Genomic DNA, 22,789 nt, shown 5'->3' with positions numbered 1-22,789 from the left:
CCATAGATGAACACCAATACACAGAGACATCCTTCACAGGAAACTCTTGGTTCCCTCTCCACAGTCACTTATTCAACCAGAGTTACTACAGATAACAGGGTACTTTAAGTGGAAACAATTTAATTAAAAAGGCATTGTAGGTGTGTGACATTCAGTTCAACAGTAACAGAAGGGTGTGCCCTTTTGCAGAAAGAATTATGGACAGGATTAGTGCCTACATCCCAACAACACTTTATCCTTTTAAAAACCCACAGCAATATTCCTTAAAATAAAACAAACAGGATTTTATCTGAAATACAAAGAGGGAAGAAGCTCTAATTCATAGAGGGTAACTCCAACAGCCACCTAGGCTTGGGTCCTTTCCTCAGCTTTCCATACAGCTTTAAGCTGTGATTTACTGTTGTATTGCACTAAGTGGTTTCTTTGGTTATTGTTTTGCACTGGGTGTTCTTGTTATTTTGCACTGAATAGTTCACATGGTTTGTTCCACACACATGTGGAAACCCCAGTGGAGGTGGTCTTGTCCTGGGTCAGTCCCTCCCACCTCTATCCCACTGGCTGTGGCACCTCTCCTCCACCCCCCTTCCCCTGGGTTTAAGATCTCCCGAGAGGAGAGCCTCAGTCTCTTTCCCCCCAGGGACTCAGCCTTGCCCAGGTGGCTCCTATCCAGAATAAAGCGGGACTCTGGTCCCGAGAGGAAAGAGCTCCATTTATCCTTGTAAGGCCGTGAGGGGCCGAGAGTCCAAAGCTAGCCGGACCGGACCCGAACGGCCCCGAGAGATCAGCCCTTACAATTCACCCTCTGCCCAGCCTCCCCTGCTCTTCCCAGCCCTGCTCAGCCTCACCTCTGACTGAGCTCTTCCAGGTAGCGGCTGCTGAGGGACATGTTGACCTCCAGGGCCTTGATGCGGTTGTTGAGGCGCATGAAGACAGATTCCTTCTGGTTGGATCCGTGAACGAGGTTCCCGTTGGCGTAGCCCAGCTCCGTGGAGTTCTGCAGCTCAGCATAGAAATCTGTGGCTGTTCTCTGTGGCCCCCCCGAGACCGGGATTGCCAGCAGAGCTTCTTCTGCCACCTGCTCATCCTCTTTTGTCTCGGCAGGCACAGGAGGCTCAGCAGGTTTCTGCACTTCTGGAGTGCTCTCCTTCCCTTCCACAGCGTCACTGGCTACCACATCCACTGTGCTTTCAGGCTGCAGAACAGTCTCTGTAGGCTTTGGAATCACTGGGGTAGCAACAGGCTCTCTTGTGCTCACCTCTTTTACCTCAGTGGCCACACTGGGCTCGGGGCTTTCTTCTACAACTGAGCTTTCAGCCTTTTCCACTTCAGTGCTGAGCTCTGGGACATCCACCTGGGGAGTCACCCTTGGTGCTACCTGGCCTGAGTCTTCTTTTGGAGGCTCCAGAGCCACGTCTGTTGTGGGGGATGGCTTCACTTCAGAAGTCACTTCTAGCAGGAGAGACTGAGACACAGTTTGAGGGTGGCTTGGCTCCAGCTCAATGGACTCTGTGGTCTCATTACTGACCTCCTCATGGACTGCACTGAAGTCAACTGCAACAGCAGAGCCAGGGGGTCTCTCAGCTTTGCTGTCCACTTGCTCAGGCAGAGGCTCCTCTGCTGCTGTGTGGGCAGACTCAGTCAGAGCTGGCTGCGGCTGCTGCACATCCACAGGGTGAGGTGGCCTCTCTTCACCTCCAGTTTTACCGTGCTGCCGATGCATGGCTGCTGCAACCGAGCAGCACCGCAGCACGTACTCTGAGAAGGTGGAAATGCAGCACACTGCTGCCATGTCACAGCAGTACTTCTCTGTCTCCAGCTCAAACCACGCTGCTGCCTCCTCTTCCTGCTCATCGCCGGACAGCAAAGTTACTGTGGACTGGCTTGCATCTTCCTCATACTCCTGCACTAGCTGAACAATTGGGCTTTCTTTAGTCAAATCCACCGCTGATTGCTCCTTCTCTATCTGTGGAATATCTGTAGTAACAAGTCTACAACAGTTAAAAAGACAAGGTGTTAATTCAACAGTTTTATATCCCTTCTCCAGAAGACTAAAAATAGTCTTTCAGAAATTAGCAAAGCTTAGTCCAGTGACCAAAGGCCAGTTTTGAGACAGAAATTCTGCAAGGTAATATTTTCTCTGGTGATTTTCAGTCCCAATAGGCAAACAAATTATTTCAAACCCTGCCTCTTAAACAGCAAGGCTTCTCAATTAGATATTGCCCCTTCTCTCATTCCCAAAAACAGTCACCAGTTCAAATCCTCTTTTTTACACAGTAAGCATCTTACTCTGCTGCAAGAATCACAACATTCCCACTAACCTTCCTCAGTCTCACAGCAAGAGTGATAGAAAACTGTAAAGCCACTAAATACAGCACAAGTCATGTTGTAACATTTAAGAGGCAGGGTCTTGGCCTTAAGCAGCCTAATTATCAGCAACTATAATTGCTGAAAAACAACTGAATCTGTACAGAACATCTCTTCTCAAGCTCACTCTGTACATCTGCATACATGTTTTGATTAAGGGAAGCCTACCAAAGCATAAGCTTCCAAACCAGAAGTTTATACAAACCAGAAGTTTATAGCAACACATTTTATATTCCTAATTAGTCTCCCTTGCAGGAGACCACAAGACCGGGACCAATTTAAACCAGTTTCTGAGTTAAAACAAAATACACCATAAAGGAAATAGCTGTAACAGTCAGTAACAAACACACTAAATGTGTCTGGTTAGTGCCATTACCATACTACAGATTTACCAAATACTTGTTTTTTCCCTTGTTTAAGTCTGCATGCCATACCTGAGCATCCTACTACCAAGGACTGCAGACTGGCCCGTGTTTGTCTCTGCTTGGAGCATACCACAAACACCCCAAGAGCAATCACTTACTCTGGTGAAGGAACAGGTGTTGGTTCAGGCAGTCTTGGTGCAGCTGTTGAAGTTGCAGGGGTGGCAGTGACATTTTCAGACACACTTTTGTTCCCAGCTGCAGCAAGGAGGAAAATGTGAACATGGAAAATCAAGAACCATCTTTTTTTCAACAAATTCTGAGGTGTGGGTTTATTATTGGTGGGGTTTTTTTAATGATTAACTGTGCTACCAAATTTACTGCAGATGTAATCCAAAGTTATGTGAGTGAAATGCTACTGATAGTTTTTGAGTATGATCTGGTGGACAGTCTCAAAATACTTCAGAGAAAGAAGCAGCAAGTTAGGACTTTACAACTTCAGCTGGGTGACAGAGAGAGTAAAGATCTCCAAATAAAGCTGAGCAAGCACGTGTCATCCTTGTATGGGTTTTCTTCTCAGCAAATTCAGCGTCTTTGTTCTACTTTTCACAGCCACTAGGTTCTATGACACTAATCAGGTGCGCCACAAAAGGTGAGAAAAGTCATTTAAACCATCAGAGACCATCCAACTCCTCACCAAACCCACCCCCCCCCCGCAAAAAAACCAAAGAAATGCAAACTTTCCACAATGCTTTTCATCTAAAAAAACTACAGTACCTTCAGCTTCAGCTGACTCTTCAGTTTTGGCTCCAAGCATGTTGGCAGCAATGTTCACCATACTCAGGATAGCATCTAAAAGAGACAAAAACTACTCAACAAGGGCACTCTCAAAGGGCCCAGAGATCAGCAGAACCAAGGAATTTGCTTGAAATTAATCACAGTGTAAGGACATACTATCTGGTCATTCTATTACACTGGAGGCAGCTGTTTCTTTTAAAGGTAAATGTACAAGCTAGAAACCTGTATTTGAAAACCTGTACCATAACACCCACAGATCTGGCTTACACATATATTTATTTTAAGGAGCTGTTAAGTAGGACAGTTCCTCTCCCCTGTGAATTCACAGAAGTAAATTCCAAGAGGTCCTGCTCTACATCAGCACACCAATTAAATACAGCTGGCTCTTTGGTCTTGATATTGACAACAAACATAATTGCCAGGCTTATTTAGAAGCTGAGGAACAGGTAAAGAGCACTGTATTGTAAACACACAGAAGCTGGCCCATCTCCCCCACCCACCAACATACAGCAGTGCATGTCACATGGCCAAGGTCCTCAAGTTAGAGAGGCAACGACAAATTCCTTGGGTTCCAGGAAGTTGTGTTCCCAACTTTGGTTCTGCCTTTCCTCCAGAATATGTCAGAAGCTGCATTCCTGATTTATGTTAATCTATCTGGGTTTGTATAATGAGAAAAATCACAATAGTCAAAAGATGCTGAACTTGAGCTGTGGATGGTTTCTTACAAAAAATGAGAAAATGAGGGAGAATATAGAGTTTGTATAGAAGCTTTACAATGTGGGAGAATAGCAGGGTCAGACTTGTGGAAGACTGCAGATGCTTCCTATGAGATTAAATGTCTGAAAACCCTCCACCTCCTCAGAGGACCCTCTATCTCGCTTGACATTTAAGATGCAAAATGGAAACCTGTCACATTTGTCTACCTGCATATGAAAAAACTCCACCAAAAAACAATTTCCACAAACTCTACTCCCTCCAAAAGGGGACCCCCTGACAGAGAGGAAAGCTCTCAGTGACAAAACCCTCAAGTCAGAATTAAATACTGGTCACTGCAACGTTTCAGTGTATTAGAGACAGCTGAGCACCATCAGCAACAGGTGTTTCAAATCTTTTCATCTTAGCTTTAGTAGACTAAAAAGTGAAATGGAAAGTCACTGCCTTTTTCAGACAGTGAATATAAAGTTGTAATACTGCCCTAGCAGACAGATCATGTGAATACGCATCACCAAGATAGCTTGAAGACAAGAAGCCACAAAGAAGAGATAAGCAATGTCAGGGAAGAATTTACTGTTTTATCTCATCTGTGAGAGGCACACATGGAGAAATAAACTGCCTTTTCCACTATCTTTTTCCCTTTTGAAAACTCTTCTAAGCTGTGAATATTCCTAGCCATGACCTTATTCTCAGGAGACAATGTTCTAGGAAAAAATATGAAAGATTTCTGTAGCTCTGATCCACTCCAGGATGAAAGCAAAGCCTGACTCCAAACAGCATTAACTGAGTGAAGATCTACACTAGAATAACAAATCTTCATTAGCTGGGACAGAAGGAAGAGTGGTACAGTGCAAGAGCTCCTCAGGAAATGGTGTGTGGAGGTGACACCATCCTGAGTAACTCAGCAGTGAAGACTACCATAAAAACTGAATATTCCAGGATTCTCAGCCAAACTAACCCTACACATGGAGGTTTTCCAATGGGAAAAGTGAGAGGAGACCCTCAAGAACCTTTAGTTCTCTCAAAAAAAAAATACACAGCCCTTATGAAGAACATAAATTACAGAGTTTATATAAAGCTGTATCAGAAATAGTATTCTCCATCCTTCTCTCCCCCTAAAGTTGTACAAAGCAAATCTTTATATTGCTTCCTGCACGTTAAGCATTTTAATTAAACATAGATTTCCAACTTCCACATAATTACAGTTCTGCAACACTTTAGTACTGGCCATTTACAGCCCTATGCAACTTTCACATAATCTTCAGTATTCAGAATCCTTAAGTACAGAGAAGTTTCCACATAACAGATATCCTTACAAACTGAAAATTTATTTTTAGAACACTAAGAATGATCCCCCAATTCCAAATTTTTAATTATTTCTATGAAACTACAGCGTAATTACAAATTGCTTCAGCATAATATAAAAGTTGTATATGTTGCACAACAAAATGTCATTTCACTTTCAATTAGCACATTTTGTTTTAGGCACAGGAATAACTTCTTCTAATAAGTCATACTCACTTGTAGCAGAACCAAGAAGATTTTTTGAAGATTTTTCTTCCCCTGTGTTATAATCCAATAGATAATCTATGTATAAAGAAGAACAACTCATGACTATTAGAATTTCATCTGTCATGGGCAAAAAATACAAACCTCAAGAATTAACATGTCATTCAATGATGTCAACTTGACAGTGTGGAAATAAAACTACAGAAAGCTTGAGGTCAGATATTATGAACTGAAATGGACACTAAGAATAGAACTGTTCCATGTGAGCTGCTTTATTTTAGTAATCCTTTGCTACTATCAGCACATTGAGAAATTGTCTATTCTGCCAAGTGAAACAGATTTATTACTATCATTTTAAAGCAACCCTCTACGTAGCTACATTTAAACACATTGTTTAAAACTTCAAATGACTGTTAGAAAACCACAGAAATGCTGAAACACTGTCAACAAGTAAATTTAACAGTCAGATCTTTCATCATATGCAGGAAGTGATGAGCCACCAACACCAGCACGAGCATCAGCTGTCTGAATGGCTAAAAATGCACAGAATATTTGCTTACCATAATCTTCATCAAACAGTTCTTGTCGTTCAGACTGATACTGAGAATCAGCTATTTCTTCATACTCTTCAACCATGCTAGTACCAAATACTCTGTGATCAAAGTTTTAAAATAAAAACCTAGCATTAGGAATCATGTGACATAACTGATAAGCAGTGTTACCTTTATGTAACAAGTAAATGAGATACAGTAGTTGCAGTCACTTAAGCAAGATCAAGCAGTAGGGATGTTAATTTTCTGAGTTGTATCTACAAGGAACCTAAACAAGATCCTGTTTCTCATTCTAGTTCCAAAGAGTCTTTTCTTTCTTTTAAACTCACACCTAGACTTCTTTGTCTTTGGCTGTCCATGAGCTCTTACACCTCTTCTGTTTCACCTCTGACTTGCTCTAGGAGTATCTCTTCAGAACTACCTCCCTTTGCATGCCACATTCTTTGACCTCTTCTGCCAAAATTAAATCAGTCTAATGTAAAGCAGCCTTGTGGACTAAAAATATGGTTTGACTTCTAATACTAGAGACCTCCCAGGTACAAAACCTGGGTTTTTAGGAGCAGTACAGAGGCTGATGGTTCTCTGAATTAAAACTTCACAGGTGTTTCTACTCAGCTATTGCAAACATTACTGACTGCATTCACCTGTGGAGCCAAACAACCCAGCAGCTTCCAAAAAGCACTCACCACACCTGCTCTTTTTAGTTCACCACTTGTTCCCTGTTTTGCTTGGTCAGCCTTGAAATATTCATGTCCTGCTCTAAAGCTGCTCAAGGCTCCTGTTTCCTCCTCCCCTTCCCCTGCAAATATAAACTATTCCTGACATACTGGAGAAGCAAATAAAGAGATTCAAAGCTTCTTTAAACAGTCATGAAAGACACTACACAGCAGGCAGGTCAGGCAACTACTTCAATCCACAATACAAGTAACTGCAATTGAAAATTGGAATTGTTGCTCAACTGTTCTAAAAGCAGACTAATCCTCACTGCAAGGAGGTAGAAAGACTAAGCAAAACACAAAGTATTACCTTATAAGACTTAAAGGACAAAAATGCTCTGATCCAAAGTGTGATATCAACTCCACCTAAAGAATAAAAGGTACTTCAAATAAAACTCCAAAGACCCACAGAGCCAAAAAGTTCACTTAAACACTCAATCTTGAAATTGCAAGTTTTGTTCACTCCAGGGAGTTGCAGATTGCCCACAGCAGGAAAGCCCAGATTTATTCTTGCCATGCATTAAAGAGCTGAGCCGCAGCAGAGAACACCCCCAGCCCCATGCATCCATCACTCCACAAGAAGAGCTGCTAACCTTTATGTACTTGATGAACATCTGAAGCGAGAGAGAGGAAAGGAGAAAAAACAAAAAAAAAAAAAGTAGATGTCAGTACAAAGGCTGAACACATGCCACAGGCAACTACAGAGTCCTGCTGGGTTTAATTCAGTACTACAAATGCCTAGGAGGACAAGCTGGGAAGGATTAAGTTGTAACACAACTTCATCTGCCTTCGGTAGCAAGATTTCATTTAGCTCTTGTACGTTGCAGATTGAAGGTAACATGCAACAAGTGTTTTATTAAGCAATTGAAGTTATTCAATTTTTCAGGGCAGCATGACTGCAGATAGAATATTGAAGTGTGTTAAATGTACTAAGTGTATTTTTCCCCCTTAAAGAACACAGTCTACAGAAAGTGACTCAAAAGGAAAAACAGACCCACGGAGCATGCACTCTCTGTATGTACTGCTGCTGCTTCAGCTCGCTATAAAACACTTCCATTTACAGAAACACAACTGCAACAAATAGAGCAGCTGATGACAGACTTGGGAGCTTCAGACATTTGTGTATTTCTTGTGCAACCTTCTACACACTGGTTTTATTGAATCCGAATTCATTTGCAAGCATTTATTAAACCACTATGTAGACACTATCACTGAAGGACTGGAATAATCTGCAAGTGAGACCAAGACAAATAATCCCACAAAAATCCCATTATTTTTGATACAAGTTCAGTAAGGCACTTCAAAAAATTTAACTTTTGAAAATATTTTGGAGTCATTCTGTAGACCAGACATACTTAGAACTTGCTAACTTTTTGTACCATGAAGTGAAAACATGAGAACAAACCTTTGGCAATTTTACCATGCTGTATTATTCAAGGCAGAGCACTGTATCCACCAAGGGATTAAGTGCTGCCACATCTAGAGGAATTCTGCAGCTTCAGTGACAATGGCAGTTACCCTTAAGGCATTAATTAATTCAGCCAGAAAACAGAATTAAAAATAAATTATATCTCTGTTCTGTGACTCATGCAGAATTTCTAGGTAAATAAGTTAGACAATTATCATTCATAGCTACTTTTTCATAAAAGCACAAAGCATAATTAAGGAGCACAAATGAATTTTTTTTTTGGCCATACCATAATAGGAAGATAACACACCACTGAAGAGGACCTAAAAGGTCTGTATTTTATTAGAATTTAAGCCTTCACTACAACCCAATATTTTCACAGAAGCTTTTATCCAAGTTCAAGTATCACATTAATTATTTATGGAGTTCTATTCCCTTTGAGTCTCCTGAGTAAAGACAGCTTAATGCAAACTATTTTGAAGGTGGAGGTATCATGGCGATGCTCCAGCAGCAGTGAGCATAAATAATTTGCCTGAGTCAGAGTTATGGTTGAATAACTGGAAAACTGCACTTGGGAGTCTCTTAATGAGAGCCAAGATGCAACCCCATACACGTCCAGATTCACTAAATTGTACAGCCCAACATGGTACAAAAATCAAGAAATAGGCATATTCTGATCTGTGCTCCAGGGACTGAGTGGGCAGTGTGTATATACACAAATAAATCTAAATAGGTAGATACAGATATATGTATATATGTGTAAAGCAGGTATAGCCAAGAAACAAAATAGGTCAAGATTCTTATGCTCTTACTTTCAGGAGACAGCTGGGTAAGTCAAATAGAACAGAACTTTGTCTAGATTTTTCTTAATTCAGCTAAGTATGTACTTGGACCCGAGGGGCTTCCCAAGATCCTCTCAATTACCAAAGTGAGCAAGGTAATAAGGTCACAACTGTGACAAGGATTTAGCACCCAGACAACCCCAGCTGGGGCCACTAATTAACTAAGGGCAATTAATGGTAAGGCAGGTTTTGATAACACATTTCTTGGGATGCTGTTATACAGAGGAAACCCAGCAAACCCTTCCTTCTCCGAGGAGCATGGGTGCTTCTGCAGTACTGAGTTACCTTAACATATTTTGCATACATCTGCTCATCCAGAGGAAAGCTCTGGACATTCCTCTCATCTCTGGCATGGAAAGTACCCAATTTAATCCATTTGTTAGTTGGATATCTAGAAAGGAAACAATGGAGTAAAGTAATGAAATGCAGGAACTCACTGTTTACAGGTATTCACATAAGTTTCTCCTAATGCCTTTCCAGAGCAGAAATACATTTTGTTCTTTCCAGCTGCAAGGCAGCAGCGACGTTCCCAACCCAAAACCTCAGCAGGACCCTCACACAATGACAGCAATGTGGAGGCCCTTGAAGCACAAAAACCCAGACCCATCCAATCACTGAAGTTCAGCCAGTCTAGAGTGAGGCCCCCCAGATGAACAGTGAAGAACACAACACCTGGCAGGTTACATTACTGTGAGCAAGCAGCAGAAAACTGAGCAGAGCTAGAACTGCACAACAGAACAAGTGTTCAAAGCCTAACCCTACCTGCTTTAGGCAACCAAGAAGAAAAGGAGTTGCCTGATGCCCTTTGAATGCCTGCTCCCTCAGACCAGACTTACTTGCTCACTCCAGAAAGCAGTGGGGGCACAGCACTGCCCAAGTCATCCTAAAGCCACCCTCTAAGCAGCCTTCTGGCCAACCTGCAGCACTCTCACCCCCTTCCCATTTCTCAATGGTGTACTACTTTTCCTTTCTTTTTGAATAATCTGTAGGGTTTTGGACATAGTTCAGCATTGAAGACAGCTCAAATCATGTGAAAATGGTCTGAATGACAAGGGAGGGAAGAGCCCACAACCTCAGTAGCATTTTATTAAGGAATTTTATAATCTACCACCCACTATCCAGCTACTGTATAAATTCTGCTCCTCAACAAATTTTTCCTTTTAATTTTTAAGGTGGCAAAGGAAAAAATACTGCTAGCAACTGACAAAATACACGAAGAAAAACCACGTGACTTCACATTACATTGCACTTTGCATAATAACAACATACACAGACCATGCTTCATGAAGCCTTACATCTAATAATTATTCCATTTTTTCATTCAGAAGGATGAGTTTAGGTAACATACCTGTCACTAATTGACACCAGAAAGTCTTTAGGAGTGGAAGAGAATAATTCATGATTTGCGATGTCAAACTGCTTTACTTGCACTGGTTCACAGAGCTCAACAACAAACCTTAAAGACAAAAAGTAATTTTTTTTTAAGAAAATACTTCTGCAGTTACAATCTTCAGCCCTTCTCCTCATTATCACATCCTCCACTGGGTGTAAGAAGGACACTACAAAAATGCTGTACCATAAGAATCACTGGTGGTGTTTTTCTGAACATCTACTTTAATAACTCCAGGTGGCACCTGCAGTTACAAGAGCTTCATCCATCTTGTACTCAAAGGGATCAACTCACAGAACTAAAAACTAAGGACAGCAAACAATTTAAATCACACCTGAAGCACCAATTAATGCATGGTGAATTCTGTTCACCTGTCCTACAATTATTTGACAGCCAGGGAAAGAAATCAAGAATCTTTATTTGAATGCTCAAGTGCTTTATCTGCCATAAGATAATTATACAAAACTTGCACATATTAAGATAAATAAAAATATCACCTTCATATTACTCCTCAATACCAGAGCTAGATTTCTATGGAAGACATAATAAATCATCTTGTGCTAAATCTGTCAGAGTTCCTCACACACCCATTCCAAGGAACAACACATCAAGGTCAAGACAGTCCCACAGCAATGGAAAACTATAATCACTCCTGCCACAAATGTGAACCTCAGGAACCTACCAGATTTTGGTACTGCAAGGATTGAGCATATAAAGGTCCATGTTTTCCATCAAAATAGCTGAAGTGCTCTGTAGAAAAAAAAAAATCTGTATGTTAAATTGCATGGTAGATACCAACAGCATCAAGGATTTTCCCCCTCTTTCCAGCACTCAGTTCAAAATTAGGTTTGTAGAGTAGTATCAACAACACTCTGAGCATGGCAATTATCCATGACAGTATGCCATACTTTGGGGCAATCATGGATTATTTACTGTGGTGAGCTCTTTAATATAACTCTGCCCAGTTTCTGTAGGAAGTAGACTCTGCTCCCATTTTCTGAATTCACTTCAAAAGACATCAAGTTCTATAGCAATCCTCTTTAAAAAAAGCACTGATCACTGTTTACATCCTATTTTTATTAATCAAAATCCCAACAAACCAAACACAGAACAACAACTTCGCAAACCAGTGCTCAGTTTTAAGTGCACTTTGTTGCATAACAGTACACTAAAAACTGAACACAAATAATTAATAAATGCTTACCTTTGCCTCTGGATTTGCTGCCAAAATTTTGGCACCACACTCTACAGAGGCGTAGTTATTCCTGTTTTTCTGGACCTTTTTAGTGGAATGCTGCCCACCAACAGCAGAAGGGTGCATTGACTGACCTAGGAACAAGAAAATATTGCTACTATAACAAACCACACAAACAAGCAATATTTGCACTGTCAGGGAACTTCTGCTCACTGCTTTTATATAATGAAGGCTATTAATTACATAGTTCCAGCAGAAAAATGAAGTTTCAGGCTGCATTCCAAATGGAGACAGTCCTGCTATTCAGCTCTACTGTGAGATGACAGTGCTCTGTATTTAGACCAAACTAATGAATCCTGAACTTACTCTTTTCTTTCTCCACTTCCATGACTTTCTTCTTCCATTCATCAAATGTTGGAATGTCTCCAGGGTCCTTTGGAGTTATTACTGATGTAGGGTCAATTTCTCCTGTCTTCTTAAAGTCTTTCTGCAAAAGAAAGAACCACTGATTGTGAATATTTTTCAGGACCAACAATGAAAACAAAGATGAACTTGAAAAAACAAAGCATGCTCTGATCAAGTCAAGGGCAGACACATCATTTGCACCCATGTTAACAACTCAGAGCCAATGTAAGCAAGATTATAAGCCAGAAAAAACATGTGATTATTTTCTCTCAGAATTACAGATTATTTTACTGAAATACTGGCAATTTTTGTGGCTAAGCTAATACATTCTAAATAAAATGTAAGCCTTCTTCTCCAACACCTGCATTTTCTTCCCAATTTTTGCTTTTCCTCTTCCTAACGAAGAAAGCTTTCCCTGTAGCAAAAATCTTTAAACATCAGTGCTTGTCATGACAGAATTCCAGAGGTTCTCAGGAATTTCTGAACATGTTAAAAACAGCAGAATGATTAAACACTAAAGGAACCATTTTCAAGTATTTCAGAAACAATATTTTGGACTTGCCTGACAAAGCAAAAACCCTATCAACTAAATTGTACATTATTCCATTTCAAGTCTTCACTTCTCCTTTGTACAAACATACTCAGCACACCACCAGATGAGTGAACATTTTTGGGTAGACATTTCAAATAGAGGTTATTTTGTAGACAATATTTTAGAAGTAGCTGCCAAGTGACAGTTTAAACATGATCCTAAACCAGCAAAAATTATATTGCCATGGCCTTAGCCATTCTGATTTTTAAAAGAGTCTTATTTAAAACCACAAGCTTTAGGAAGTACCTCACAACCAGAGCACAAAAAAAGTCATACAGTTAAGCACAGAAGGCCTGGCCAGCTACATATCCCACTGTAACAAGGGCCAAGTGACACTTCTGGGACAGAGTAAAAGCACACCACATATTTTACCAGCAGTAACAAAGACAGGGCATTACTCCTTTGTGTACTGAGGAGATACCAACTTACCTCCCTTTTTAGGTTCTCTGAAGCATTAAGAGCAGATTTTTGCTCATCTGCCCCCTTTTCAGCTGCTGAAACTTTGGACTCAAACTCAGATTTTGTCTTCTTTCCCTTGCCATGTGAAGATGATATGTTCTCTATATGTTGGCCTGCAAGGCTGGAAGTTTAAAGAGTACCAGAATCTGTGAGAAGGTCAGCCACATGCACTGTTACACACACACAAGTACACAGATAAGCAAGCACATGCAAATGTTTGTTGCAAAGCCAGCACGGAAGAGAACAACTCCCTTTGAAGTATTCAGAGTCACACACAGCCTGCTTGGATACTCACCTCTCTGGTGGACTGACAAAAGAGGAAGGCTCACTCTGAGGGTCAGCCTCAAGTGTCCCACCAATATCACAGTCAGGTTCTGACTGCTCAGCTTCACTAGAGCTGACTACAGGGATATCAGCACGGGAATTCTCTATTGCACTGAGGGGAAACAAACAACATGCTTTTTTAGCCTTCTGATAATACAAGGAACCCTGACAATCAACCACAAAGATAAGTGAAAGTTTTAATAAAGCAACAGTCTCACAGAAATAATGAAGAAGAATGAAGCATGCTGTACTTGTGGAAGTGCATTCTCAGCCATACCCATGAAAGAACAGAATTTCCTTTTCCAGCTGTTTGTCCCAGAAAGGAACTCAAAACAGGCTTCTCATCTCCCAGAACTCACATCTAACATCTTACCAAACACTGCAATGCACAATTCTTCCCAGCATCACTACAAGCTAACAACATCTTCACAGTTACCTGGCTACCAGCAATTTTCTTTTCCCTTTCAACAAAGGAAGCAAACATGAGACTGAGTTCCCTCACTAAAAGCTCCTCTAAACCTAGAGGAGAACAGGTTTTTTTTGGTTTGGGTTTTTTGGTTTTGTTTTTATTTTGGTTTGGTTTTTTGCTCTTTTTGGGTTTGGTTTTTTTTTTCTGCTGGTGTAATAAAAATCAGGTAGCCCAGCAGACCATTATCCAAGCTGTACCAACAGCCCAAAGCAGCTCATCTGCCCACTGCTTCACCTCCTGTCTCCCAGAAAGGCTGAGCACACCTCATCAGACAAATGCTGAGGCACAAACCCAACAGAAAGCATCCCCTCTGCCCTTCAGGGATGATGGAACAGGTAAGAAGATGGACAAAGAGTAACTTTCAGGTGACAACTTCTGACTGTCCTCTCCTCTCCAGCACAGGGATGACTTCCATGCTGATCCAGCCTACAGCCAGGTCCAAGGAAAGGCTTTACTCTGCCTTCTAAATGCCCACATAAGCTTTCTTTAATGGAAGCAGCAAACTAGGTTAATCCAGTATCATGACAGAGCTGCCAAAACACAAACAGCACGCCAGCAACTTCAAAGGGGATCTTTTTGCTTCCCTGACTACTACAATTATCAACAGAAGCAGCTGCAACCAACCCAGGGAGACAATTTTAGTACCTTTCATATGATAAATTTCCTGCGGTATAAAACAAAAAACTCTAAGTATTCCAAGGCTTTTTGCTATGTAGCAAAATCTAACAAACATCATGAATACAAGAATTTATTAGCTATAAACAGAGAGTTTTTACCCTGTGTGCCCCAAAATGCCTCCATCTGAGATGCACAGTGTTTGGCTCTGCCTGCAACTCTTTACTGACTAAATAAGGTTGACCACTCCACAAAACTGAAAAGCTGCACATATTCTCCATTTCAGTGGGGAGGTGACAGTATGAATAATTATCAACAGAATAAAATATGGGACAAGAATGAACTTAAAAATTCCTTGCTCTCAGGGTGTACCTGACTGGCCTCAAGTAACTAATTTTGGCAGAAGGTGAGTCTAAAAGCTGTAGTGCTCCCTCTCCTTTCAGTACCTTGACTTGCTTTAATTTTTAAAATTAATTATCAAGCTCACTTTGCACAACATAACAGAAAGAGCTCAGTTTATTTTTCAGTAATGTTTCCTCATATTAGATTGAGGTAGAAAAGTTACATTCAGTGCTGTTCTAAAAAAATACTGACTACAAAGTAAAACTTGTTGGGATAAAATTCCTTTCAAAATATTTTGACTAAGAAGTTCTGCTGAAATATTAGACCAGTAACACCTGAGAGAGCTGGACTTTGTTACACTGTCAGGAATCAGTATCTAAACCAGCAAAAAGGTAAAAAATATCTGAAGATAACAAATGCAACTGTGTCTTTTTAAAGACCTTGTTTAAGTACAGAGCTGAACCACAGCTGGTTTGGACATTGATCTGTTCAGTAAGAGACCACCTATGACTACTGAGAGCTGAAGTGTAGTTTGAACATTATGGATAAACATTCTTTTCTTAGCTTCTCTGAAACATCAGGTCTGCCCTTTCTTCCTGCAAATGGCACTGGTGTCACAACATCACTGCCCAGCATGAACTCATCCATCAGGTGCTCCAAACCAAGTTTCCATTCTCATTCATATCACAGCTCAAGTCTTTGGAGTTCAGCACTCCAGTATTCCCCAGCTGTGGCAGCCAGACAATTTCCAACAATTACCAGACACCAAGCTGAATGTTTCAAAGAAAATAACATCCTGTCTCCTTCTAGGACCTGACAACAGCAGAGCTTACAACACATTGCACAAATAAATCAGTGGAGTAGTCAAAAAAAGCTATAAAAAGAACAGGCTGAAGCTACATTCCAGTTTTGCCTTATAAAAACTGCAAATTTTGGAAGGCTTCCAATGAAAGACACTGACGAAATACCAAAATGTGCTTAAGTGTTAGCCCTGGCAAACTAGGAGCAAACAGAATTTCCATATCTTTTCTATGGTAAAGAAATGAAATTTGGTAAAGCAGAAAAACTGAAATCTTAAAAAACCCAAAACACCAAAGACAAGTCTACTTCATTTTCAATGTGTTCAATTTTTATCCAACAAAATACTTCATCTTCATCAGCAGTCAGAACAAGCTTACTTCCCTTAGCACACATCAAAAAGCCCAAGTGGACTTTGTGGAAATCCTTGGAAAGTGCACACACTAATTTCCATACAGTTCCCATTTGACAGCCCATCATCCCACGAGCAAAGGGAAACAAAACAAAGTCCACGGACTGCAGAAAGCTGCCTGCAGCAGAGGCAGCTCTGCAATACACTAATAAGCACTAGAACTAAACTTGACTGCATTTATATGAGAATTTGCTATTCTGTCAAAAGTCTCCTATTACCAGAACTTGAGACTCTCTGTTTTTAAGTCCCAAGATAAAATTCTGCAGAGTTGCTCCTTACCTGAAGGCAGAGGCCATTGCTGAAGCAGCCTCAATGCTTGTTGACACAGATGTGAAAGCACATTGTGAAGGGCAGAAATCCTAATGGTAAAGCCCTGAGGGCTTTTGTAGTGCAGATTATCTAAGCATGTTGGCTTTTTTCAAAGCAGAGGCTTAGAAATTCATCATGGCAATAGTATTCCACCTCATGCAAATGCACAACTTCATCCACACACTGAGGAAATGGTGGCACTGACACCATAAACCAGCAAAACAACTGTGGGGAGCAAGCCCATCTTATCCCTACTACACATCTTAACAAGAGCAGAGTAAGTGATATTTTCTCAAAGACCAAAAGAACAAATTTGCAAGAGCTTACTCAGGCTGTGAGACTGCAGGTATCTCTGAGGTAGGTGAACTGGAAGTGTTTTCAGTGCTTGGGACTATGCTGGAGGAAGCTTCATTTACATCTACTGAAGGTGGACTCACAACTTCAGGCTGGCTTGTTTCACTTATTTCTATTGTCTGTAAAAACATTCCAGGTGAACATACATTTTTCAACACTTGAGTAAGAAAAGCATTCACACAATAACATCCTACTATATAGTTCTAACAGTTTGCATTTCTGTCAAAAATTCATTTTATTTCTTCCTAACCTAGGTGGCATTCTGTGCTGCTCTGGGATAGCTGCAATACTCTTCTGTAGTCTGCAATAATCATGTAAAAATATCAGCTGGAGCTGAAGGTGCAACACCTTCCTCAATGATGCACTCCTATAGAGACTGCCATGAGAAAAGCAGCAACCAAAAGAAACAGTTCTATTTGCATGTTCCATTACAATCAAATTTACTGTTTTCATCCTCAACTAAATTTTAGAGAAGGCTTTTAATTTCATCACTCCAATGGAGGCCCAAAATTATTTAAAGCATAATCCATGCTGTAAGTGAACAAAGAGATAAATCACTTTTCACTTTTGAGTTTAGTAGTCTTGAGTCTTATTTGTTCCATGTCTTCAGTTGTCATAAGCACACCCACAATAAGGCTTTGTAAATCTGAAAGAGCATATAACCACTGAAACAGGTCAGATTAACTCCTGCAGCAAAAGGAAATATTATTGTACAAAAATCTCTTGTCAGTAGTTACATTACTCTAAGTCATCTCACTAAACATGAAGGGGTTAGGAAGTTTTAACAGATTTGAACACCCAAACCATGAAATAAATATTCTGAAGTATGTCCTATGTATGATGTCTTGTAGTCTACAAAACAAAAATATGTAATCAAATAAATAATCTTTAACAGTTGGTTTGTAACATTTAACACCAAGCACTGACTTTACAGTATCAATGGCACAGAGCTGAAATACAACCCTTTTCCCATTTTAACAAAGGAAATGAAGGTGATAGAAGCCATGAAGGATCAAAGCTAAAATGGACAGCTATAATCACCAAGCCTGATCTACATAAAAGACCTCAGAGAAAAGACTTTTTATGTTTTATTTATAAATAGACATCCATACCTACAACATCCAATTTTAATTTATCTTGGAAAGTTTTTATTCAGTACCTCCAAATACTAAATTACTCATTATTTATGCACATGGGAAATGCAAGGTCTGTTAGCCCACACATTTTCTCTTTTACTGGAAACATGAGTCTGACAGCAACCCATTGTACAGGTGAAACGTGAGAGATGGTTACTATGAACTTCAGATAACCAAAATGAAAGACTGAAATCCAAGAGGCATTTGAAGACTGTATGAAGACAGTGAATGAAACAAAAGCCTTGCCTGGTCAGATTTTGTCAAGTCATTGAGCAGCTCTTCCACAGAGTAACTCTGTGTGCTGGAGTCCTCAGGCTCCAGGCTGGGAGCAGCCTCTTCCCCCTGGGAGATTGAAGGGAAAACATCAGTCAGTCTGCAGCCACAGGCTCCATGCTCAGCCAGAGCAGCTACCTCTGGGACACACTGAGCAACAGCACTTCTTCCACCAGCAGAGCATCAAGAAACTAATCGACATTAATCTTCAGAAGCACTGCCCAGCCGTGTTTCAAATCTCATCTGCACAAAGACTACAGCAAGTTAAAATGATTCAGTTAAATCTTCCCTGAAAAGACCATTAGCACCACTGTCTTAAGTAATTCCCTTTGTTTGCTAAGGAGAGTTCCTCATTCTACTATGACTTCCCATGTTAACAAACCCTTCCCTACCTCCCTGCTGCCCAAAAGAGGAGAAAAAGAAAATTCTAAGCTGACTTGCATCACACAACCATTAGAAAATAACACGTGGCACATTTCAGTTGTAGCAGTCTTATCAGCAGAACTACAGTAATTACACAAATCTGCCAGAAGCTTTTCTTCTACAGCCAAAAATTCACCATCAAGTGCAGTGAATTCACAAAATAAAAAGTATCAGCACTTGAGGGGAAAAAAGTTTTAAATGCACCAGACTAAAACTAGCACGAATTGACACTTGCCCTTCAAACTTTAAGTCATGACTACAAAATACAAGCTGGTTTTGAGCAATACTTTAAAATACAGCAAGAAATGTGGTAGAAATTTATACCAATTTTGTTTTCTACAGGCTATCTAAAATCCTGTGGCTGAATACTGCAGGTGTCAGTGTTCAGACCCAAAATGGGCTGCTGTGCTATACAACACTACACCATATTAATTTAAGAGAATTAAGGCATCCACTGAAGTGCAGGAGCTACAAATCTGAGCTGACAAACCTTAGAGACAACAGAGCAACATTTTCCCCCAAATACTATTAACTCACATCCCAGTCCCTAAGATGAAATAGCATCAATGGCTGATTTAAGGCAAGCTGATCAAGGGCTGCAGAACTGCTCCTCTGGAGCAGGACAGCTCCAGCAGTCTAATTAGGAGAAACAGACACTTGCTTAAATTTGTCATCCACCCAAGAGATTTTCTTTAATGAGTGAAAACCAGAGTCTAACATTAGTTTTCACATCTTTGGGTTTAAGTTCAGAAATCTGCTTACCTATGCATCCACATTAACAGAATGAAAGGAAGAATGTTGCAGAGTAGGAAATCATTTACCAGTGGCTTCCCAGTCTCAAAGTTTACTTAATCTTTCCAGTATTATTGCATCAGACATTAAATTCAAGCAGAACTTCTTAGGCAGCCAGAAGAACAGGAATGCTATTTGGCTGCACAAGCTGGCAAAAAAATAGAGCTACCCTGGTTGGTGCAATGCTCGAGAAACCTACAATATTTAAAGGGGTTTTTTATGGTCAGGCAGCTCTCCACTTGAGCCAGCTAGAATGCTTCACAGACATCTTCTAAGTTTATTGTGGCATATAAAAGCTTTTTTGGAATGAGGGCTGTGATTAACACTACTACAGATTGCTGGAGGAAATAGGAAAACCAACATCTCAATACTACCCATGTTTAGAATAGGACTGGTTCTGTACCCGAGTAAATAAATAAATGAATGAATGAAATTACCATGATTTTCTGACTAACCAGCTTGGGAACTCACTATGCAATGCAAGATGCAGAAACTTGCCATGAGTTCATCAGGGTGGGACAATTACACTCAATTAACCCAAAGTGCTGAGTAAAGCAAAAATGAAAGGGACCACAGCTAATTTATTATACCTTTTAGAAAGACATTTTAGCCTTCTTGATTTTTATTGAACAGAAGGAATGCAAAGTGATAAATACTGACTTGAACAAATTAACCTTAAATCTCCTCATTAGGATAACAATCACCTGTACACAGTTCTTAATATAACACAGATGGAAGTGGCATAACGTGGCCTAGACTTACCCAGCCCAACACCTCCTATTGTGGCTCTACAGAGTCCCACACTTCCCCTGATGCCCACTTCTAACATCAAAAAAAAACCCCAAAAAACCAACAGTAGCTTTACTATTTGTTCCTTCTCTTGCCCCAAACTATCCACCTGAATTGTTGCATGACTGCAAGTAAAGGAGAACAAAAATTTGGGAAGATATCACAGGTGAAAGAACAACTGAGTAGATCAAACATTCTGGCCAAGACTCTTATGAAGAATTTTATTTTATAATTTAATATTTAGTCAGAGTGAGTAATTAGCATGATGTATCCAGCATACCTTTTCCTGGACATTGTCATCCTCACTGGCCAGGGCACAAGCATCACCTGAAGCATACTGCACCGCCGACAAGACAGTGTCTTTACAAAAGACATTCCAAACAGGAAGCCTAGAAAAAAAGTCAAAAAGCTTTATTTAATATGAAATTTCAGAATTCCCTCAGCATTGTCTTCATCAATCTTCTTCAGCTGTTCCCATAAGGCACCTAACATGTACAGTTCATGGATACTCATTCATAAAATCCATTTGAGGATTCACTAGAAGAAGTTAGCAACAGAAAACACCACAAATGTACTACTTCCAAAAGAAAAAATTATCACCAAACCAGATCCTGGAGTGTTACCACATCAAGAAGTGAAAGCTGACACAAATTAGCTAAATTACAGCAAGTTAGGAACAACCTGAATCAACATCCTTTGTCATAAAGCAATGAGATACTTTTAGCAATCATTATTACTAAGGAAAAACTTCAGTCACAGACCAAAAAGCAAAATCTCCTTAATCACAGAGCCTACCTGAGAAGGTTTCATACAGTCAACATCACCAAGCACATTTAAGAAAATTAGAGAAAATAAGTACACTAAAAAAAAGCCCCAGGCAAAACCTCCCATGAGATTTGTTTTGTACTTTTTTTCCAACAGCTTTAGTTGTCAGCAGAAATGGATTTATTTCTGCAGAAGAGCAGCCATCCCCTCTACAAACACTTGTACTAGAAAGCATCTTTTCTTTCTTATCATACATGATCCCTTCACATCCTAGGGAGCAGCTGCACAGTGAACTATCAGGCTTGGAGGCCCAAAGGTTTTCATGCTGAGTTCAACCAAGGCCAGCAGAACACGAAGCAAACTGGGCTTCTATGGAGTCTTCAACAAAGCTTCAACTTTAAACACAAACATTTTCCATTCAGGAAATGCTGTTTACATAACAATCAGGTGATTGGAATGACCTGCTGTGAACAAACACAAACATCACCCTGCACCCTGAAAACCAGAGCCACCTTCTCCTCAGAGGAGGGACGGGGCTATAGCGCAGAAAAATCTGCATGCAGCAACCTTCCGACAATCGCTTTGAGAAATGAACGGGCCTTAAACAGCCTGAAACCAGCCCTGACATTAATCATAACGGCAAGGGATTGCCAGGTCATTATTCACTTACACAGCTGGGATCACTACTGCTTGGAATTTCAATTATCAGCTTTCTTCAAACGTGAAGATCAACTTTACTGGGAAGTCTATGCAATGTAGACTCCTCCGCTAAGAAGGAATCCATGAAACAACAGATCGCAGACAAGTACTAAAATTTCAAGTTTCAAGCATATATATATAAACATCTATAAATATATATATTTTTTCAGTGTCTCTCTTCACAGAGCCACTGAAACTTCACAGTGCACAAGGAACTTGTGGGATCTGACACAGTATTATGGAGATGAGCAAGTAAGGTGCTCCACCTCTGTCTCAGCCCCAAAGCACCTCAGTGCTCTCTCTCTTCTCTCTGAGGTCACATCTTTCCTCTGTACTAAATGAAAGCCTTCAAGTCAGGCAGAAGCAGCTGCAGTTAGTGGAAAACAAAGAACTGAACGTAAGGTATGAAAATTGTAATAACCACACATTGTAGCAGGGACAAAGTCTCACATCCCAGATGAGAATTAGGCATAAGCTTCTCACACATCTTAAATTCCCATCCCATCATGTAGTTACCTGTCTGTATTGAGTTTTTCATCAAACCTCTGTCCTCTATGCACAGGAGGCTCATTTTGGAGCATGAATGAAACGTTACCAGATTTCTATGGCCTCATTACCTCCTGGAAAAATTAGTTATGCAAACACTTTGAGTCATTTATATTTCTGAAAAGGGGTTTCAATCATTTCATGGTGAAATTCTCATGCTCTTAACTCCAGTACCTCTCTTTAGAAATGTAAGGACTCCCTGGTCCTTATATTTCATTTTCATAAAAACACACCAGAAACATCAAATACTATAGAGCATCATCCCACTCCTTCATTACACAGGCATTTGTTTCCCATTTCACTTCCACTCTGGGGGGCACCTCGGGTGAGCTGCACAGAACAGCAGTAACTCCTTGGGGGCAGAAAAGGAAAGATTTCAATGCCTGTGAATTGGCATTTTAAAACACCAAGGTCTACCCTCACAATGCATGAATAACT

The 22,789-nt window shown here is 40.4% G+C and overlaps 1 protein-coding gene across 2 annotated transcripts in view; it reads right to left on the bottom strand.

The window, feature by feature from the left end:
- Positions 1–22,789, bottom strand: part of SUCO (SUN domain containing ossification factor) — a 39,113-nt gene that overhangs the window by 6,557 nt on the left and 9,767 nt on the right. The window contains exons 2-18 of one of the 2 annotated variants that reach the window (XM_041420022.1): positions 20,622–20,730; positions 18,311–18,406; positions 16,902–17,047; positions 13,601–13,741; positions 13,276–13,426; positions 12,216–12,336; positions 11,859–11,983; positions 11,337–11,404; positions 10,613–10,720; positions 9,550–9,655; positions 7,608–7,628; positions 7,325–7,380; positions 6,308–6,399; positions 5,760–5,825; positions 3,504–3,578; positions 2,888–2,984; positions 846–1,988 (exon numbers count right to left, since the gene is read on the bottom strand). In XM_041420022.1, the coding sequence (XP_041275956.1) occupies positions 846–1,988; positions 2,888–2,984; positions 3,504–3,578; positions 5,760–5,825; positions 6,308–6,399; positions 7,325–7,380; positions 7,608–7,628; positions 9,550–9,655; positions 10,613–10,720; positions 11,337–11,404; positions 11,859–11,983; positions 12,216–12,336; positions 13,276–13,426; positions 13,601–13,741; positions 16,902–17,047; positions 18,311–18,406; positions 20,622–20,730 (2,721 nt within the window). The remainder of the gene's footprint in view (positions 1–845; positions 1,989–2,887; positions 2,985–3,503; positions 3,579–5,759; positions 5,826–6,307; positions 6,400–7,324; positions 7,381–7,607; positions 7,629–9,549; positions 9,656–10,612; positions 10,721–11,336; positions 11,405–11,858; positions 11,984–12,215; positions 12,337–13,275; positions 13,427–13,600; positions 13,742–16,901; positions 17,048–18,310; positions 18,407–20,621; positions 20,731–22,789) is intronic. The other variant, XM_041420023.1, reaches the window with a different exon arrangement.

This window comes from Onychostruthus taczanowskii, unplaced genomic scaffold, assembly GCF_017590055.1.
Source record: "Onychostruthus taczanowskii isolate IOZ18803 unplaced genomic scaffold, ASM1759005v1 scaffold63, whole genome shotgun sequence".
Taxonomy (NCBI): domain Eukaryota; kingdom Metazoa; phylum Chordata; class Aves; order Passeriformes; family Passeridae; genus Onychostruthus; species Onychostruthus taczanowskii.
This window is presented reverse-complemented; position numbering and strand designations above follow the sequence as displayed.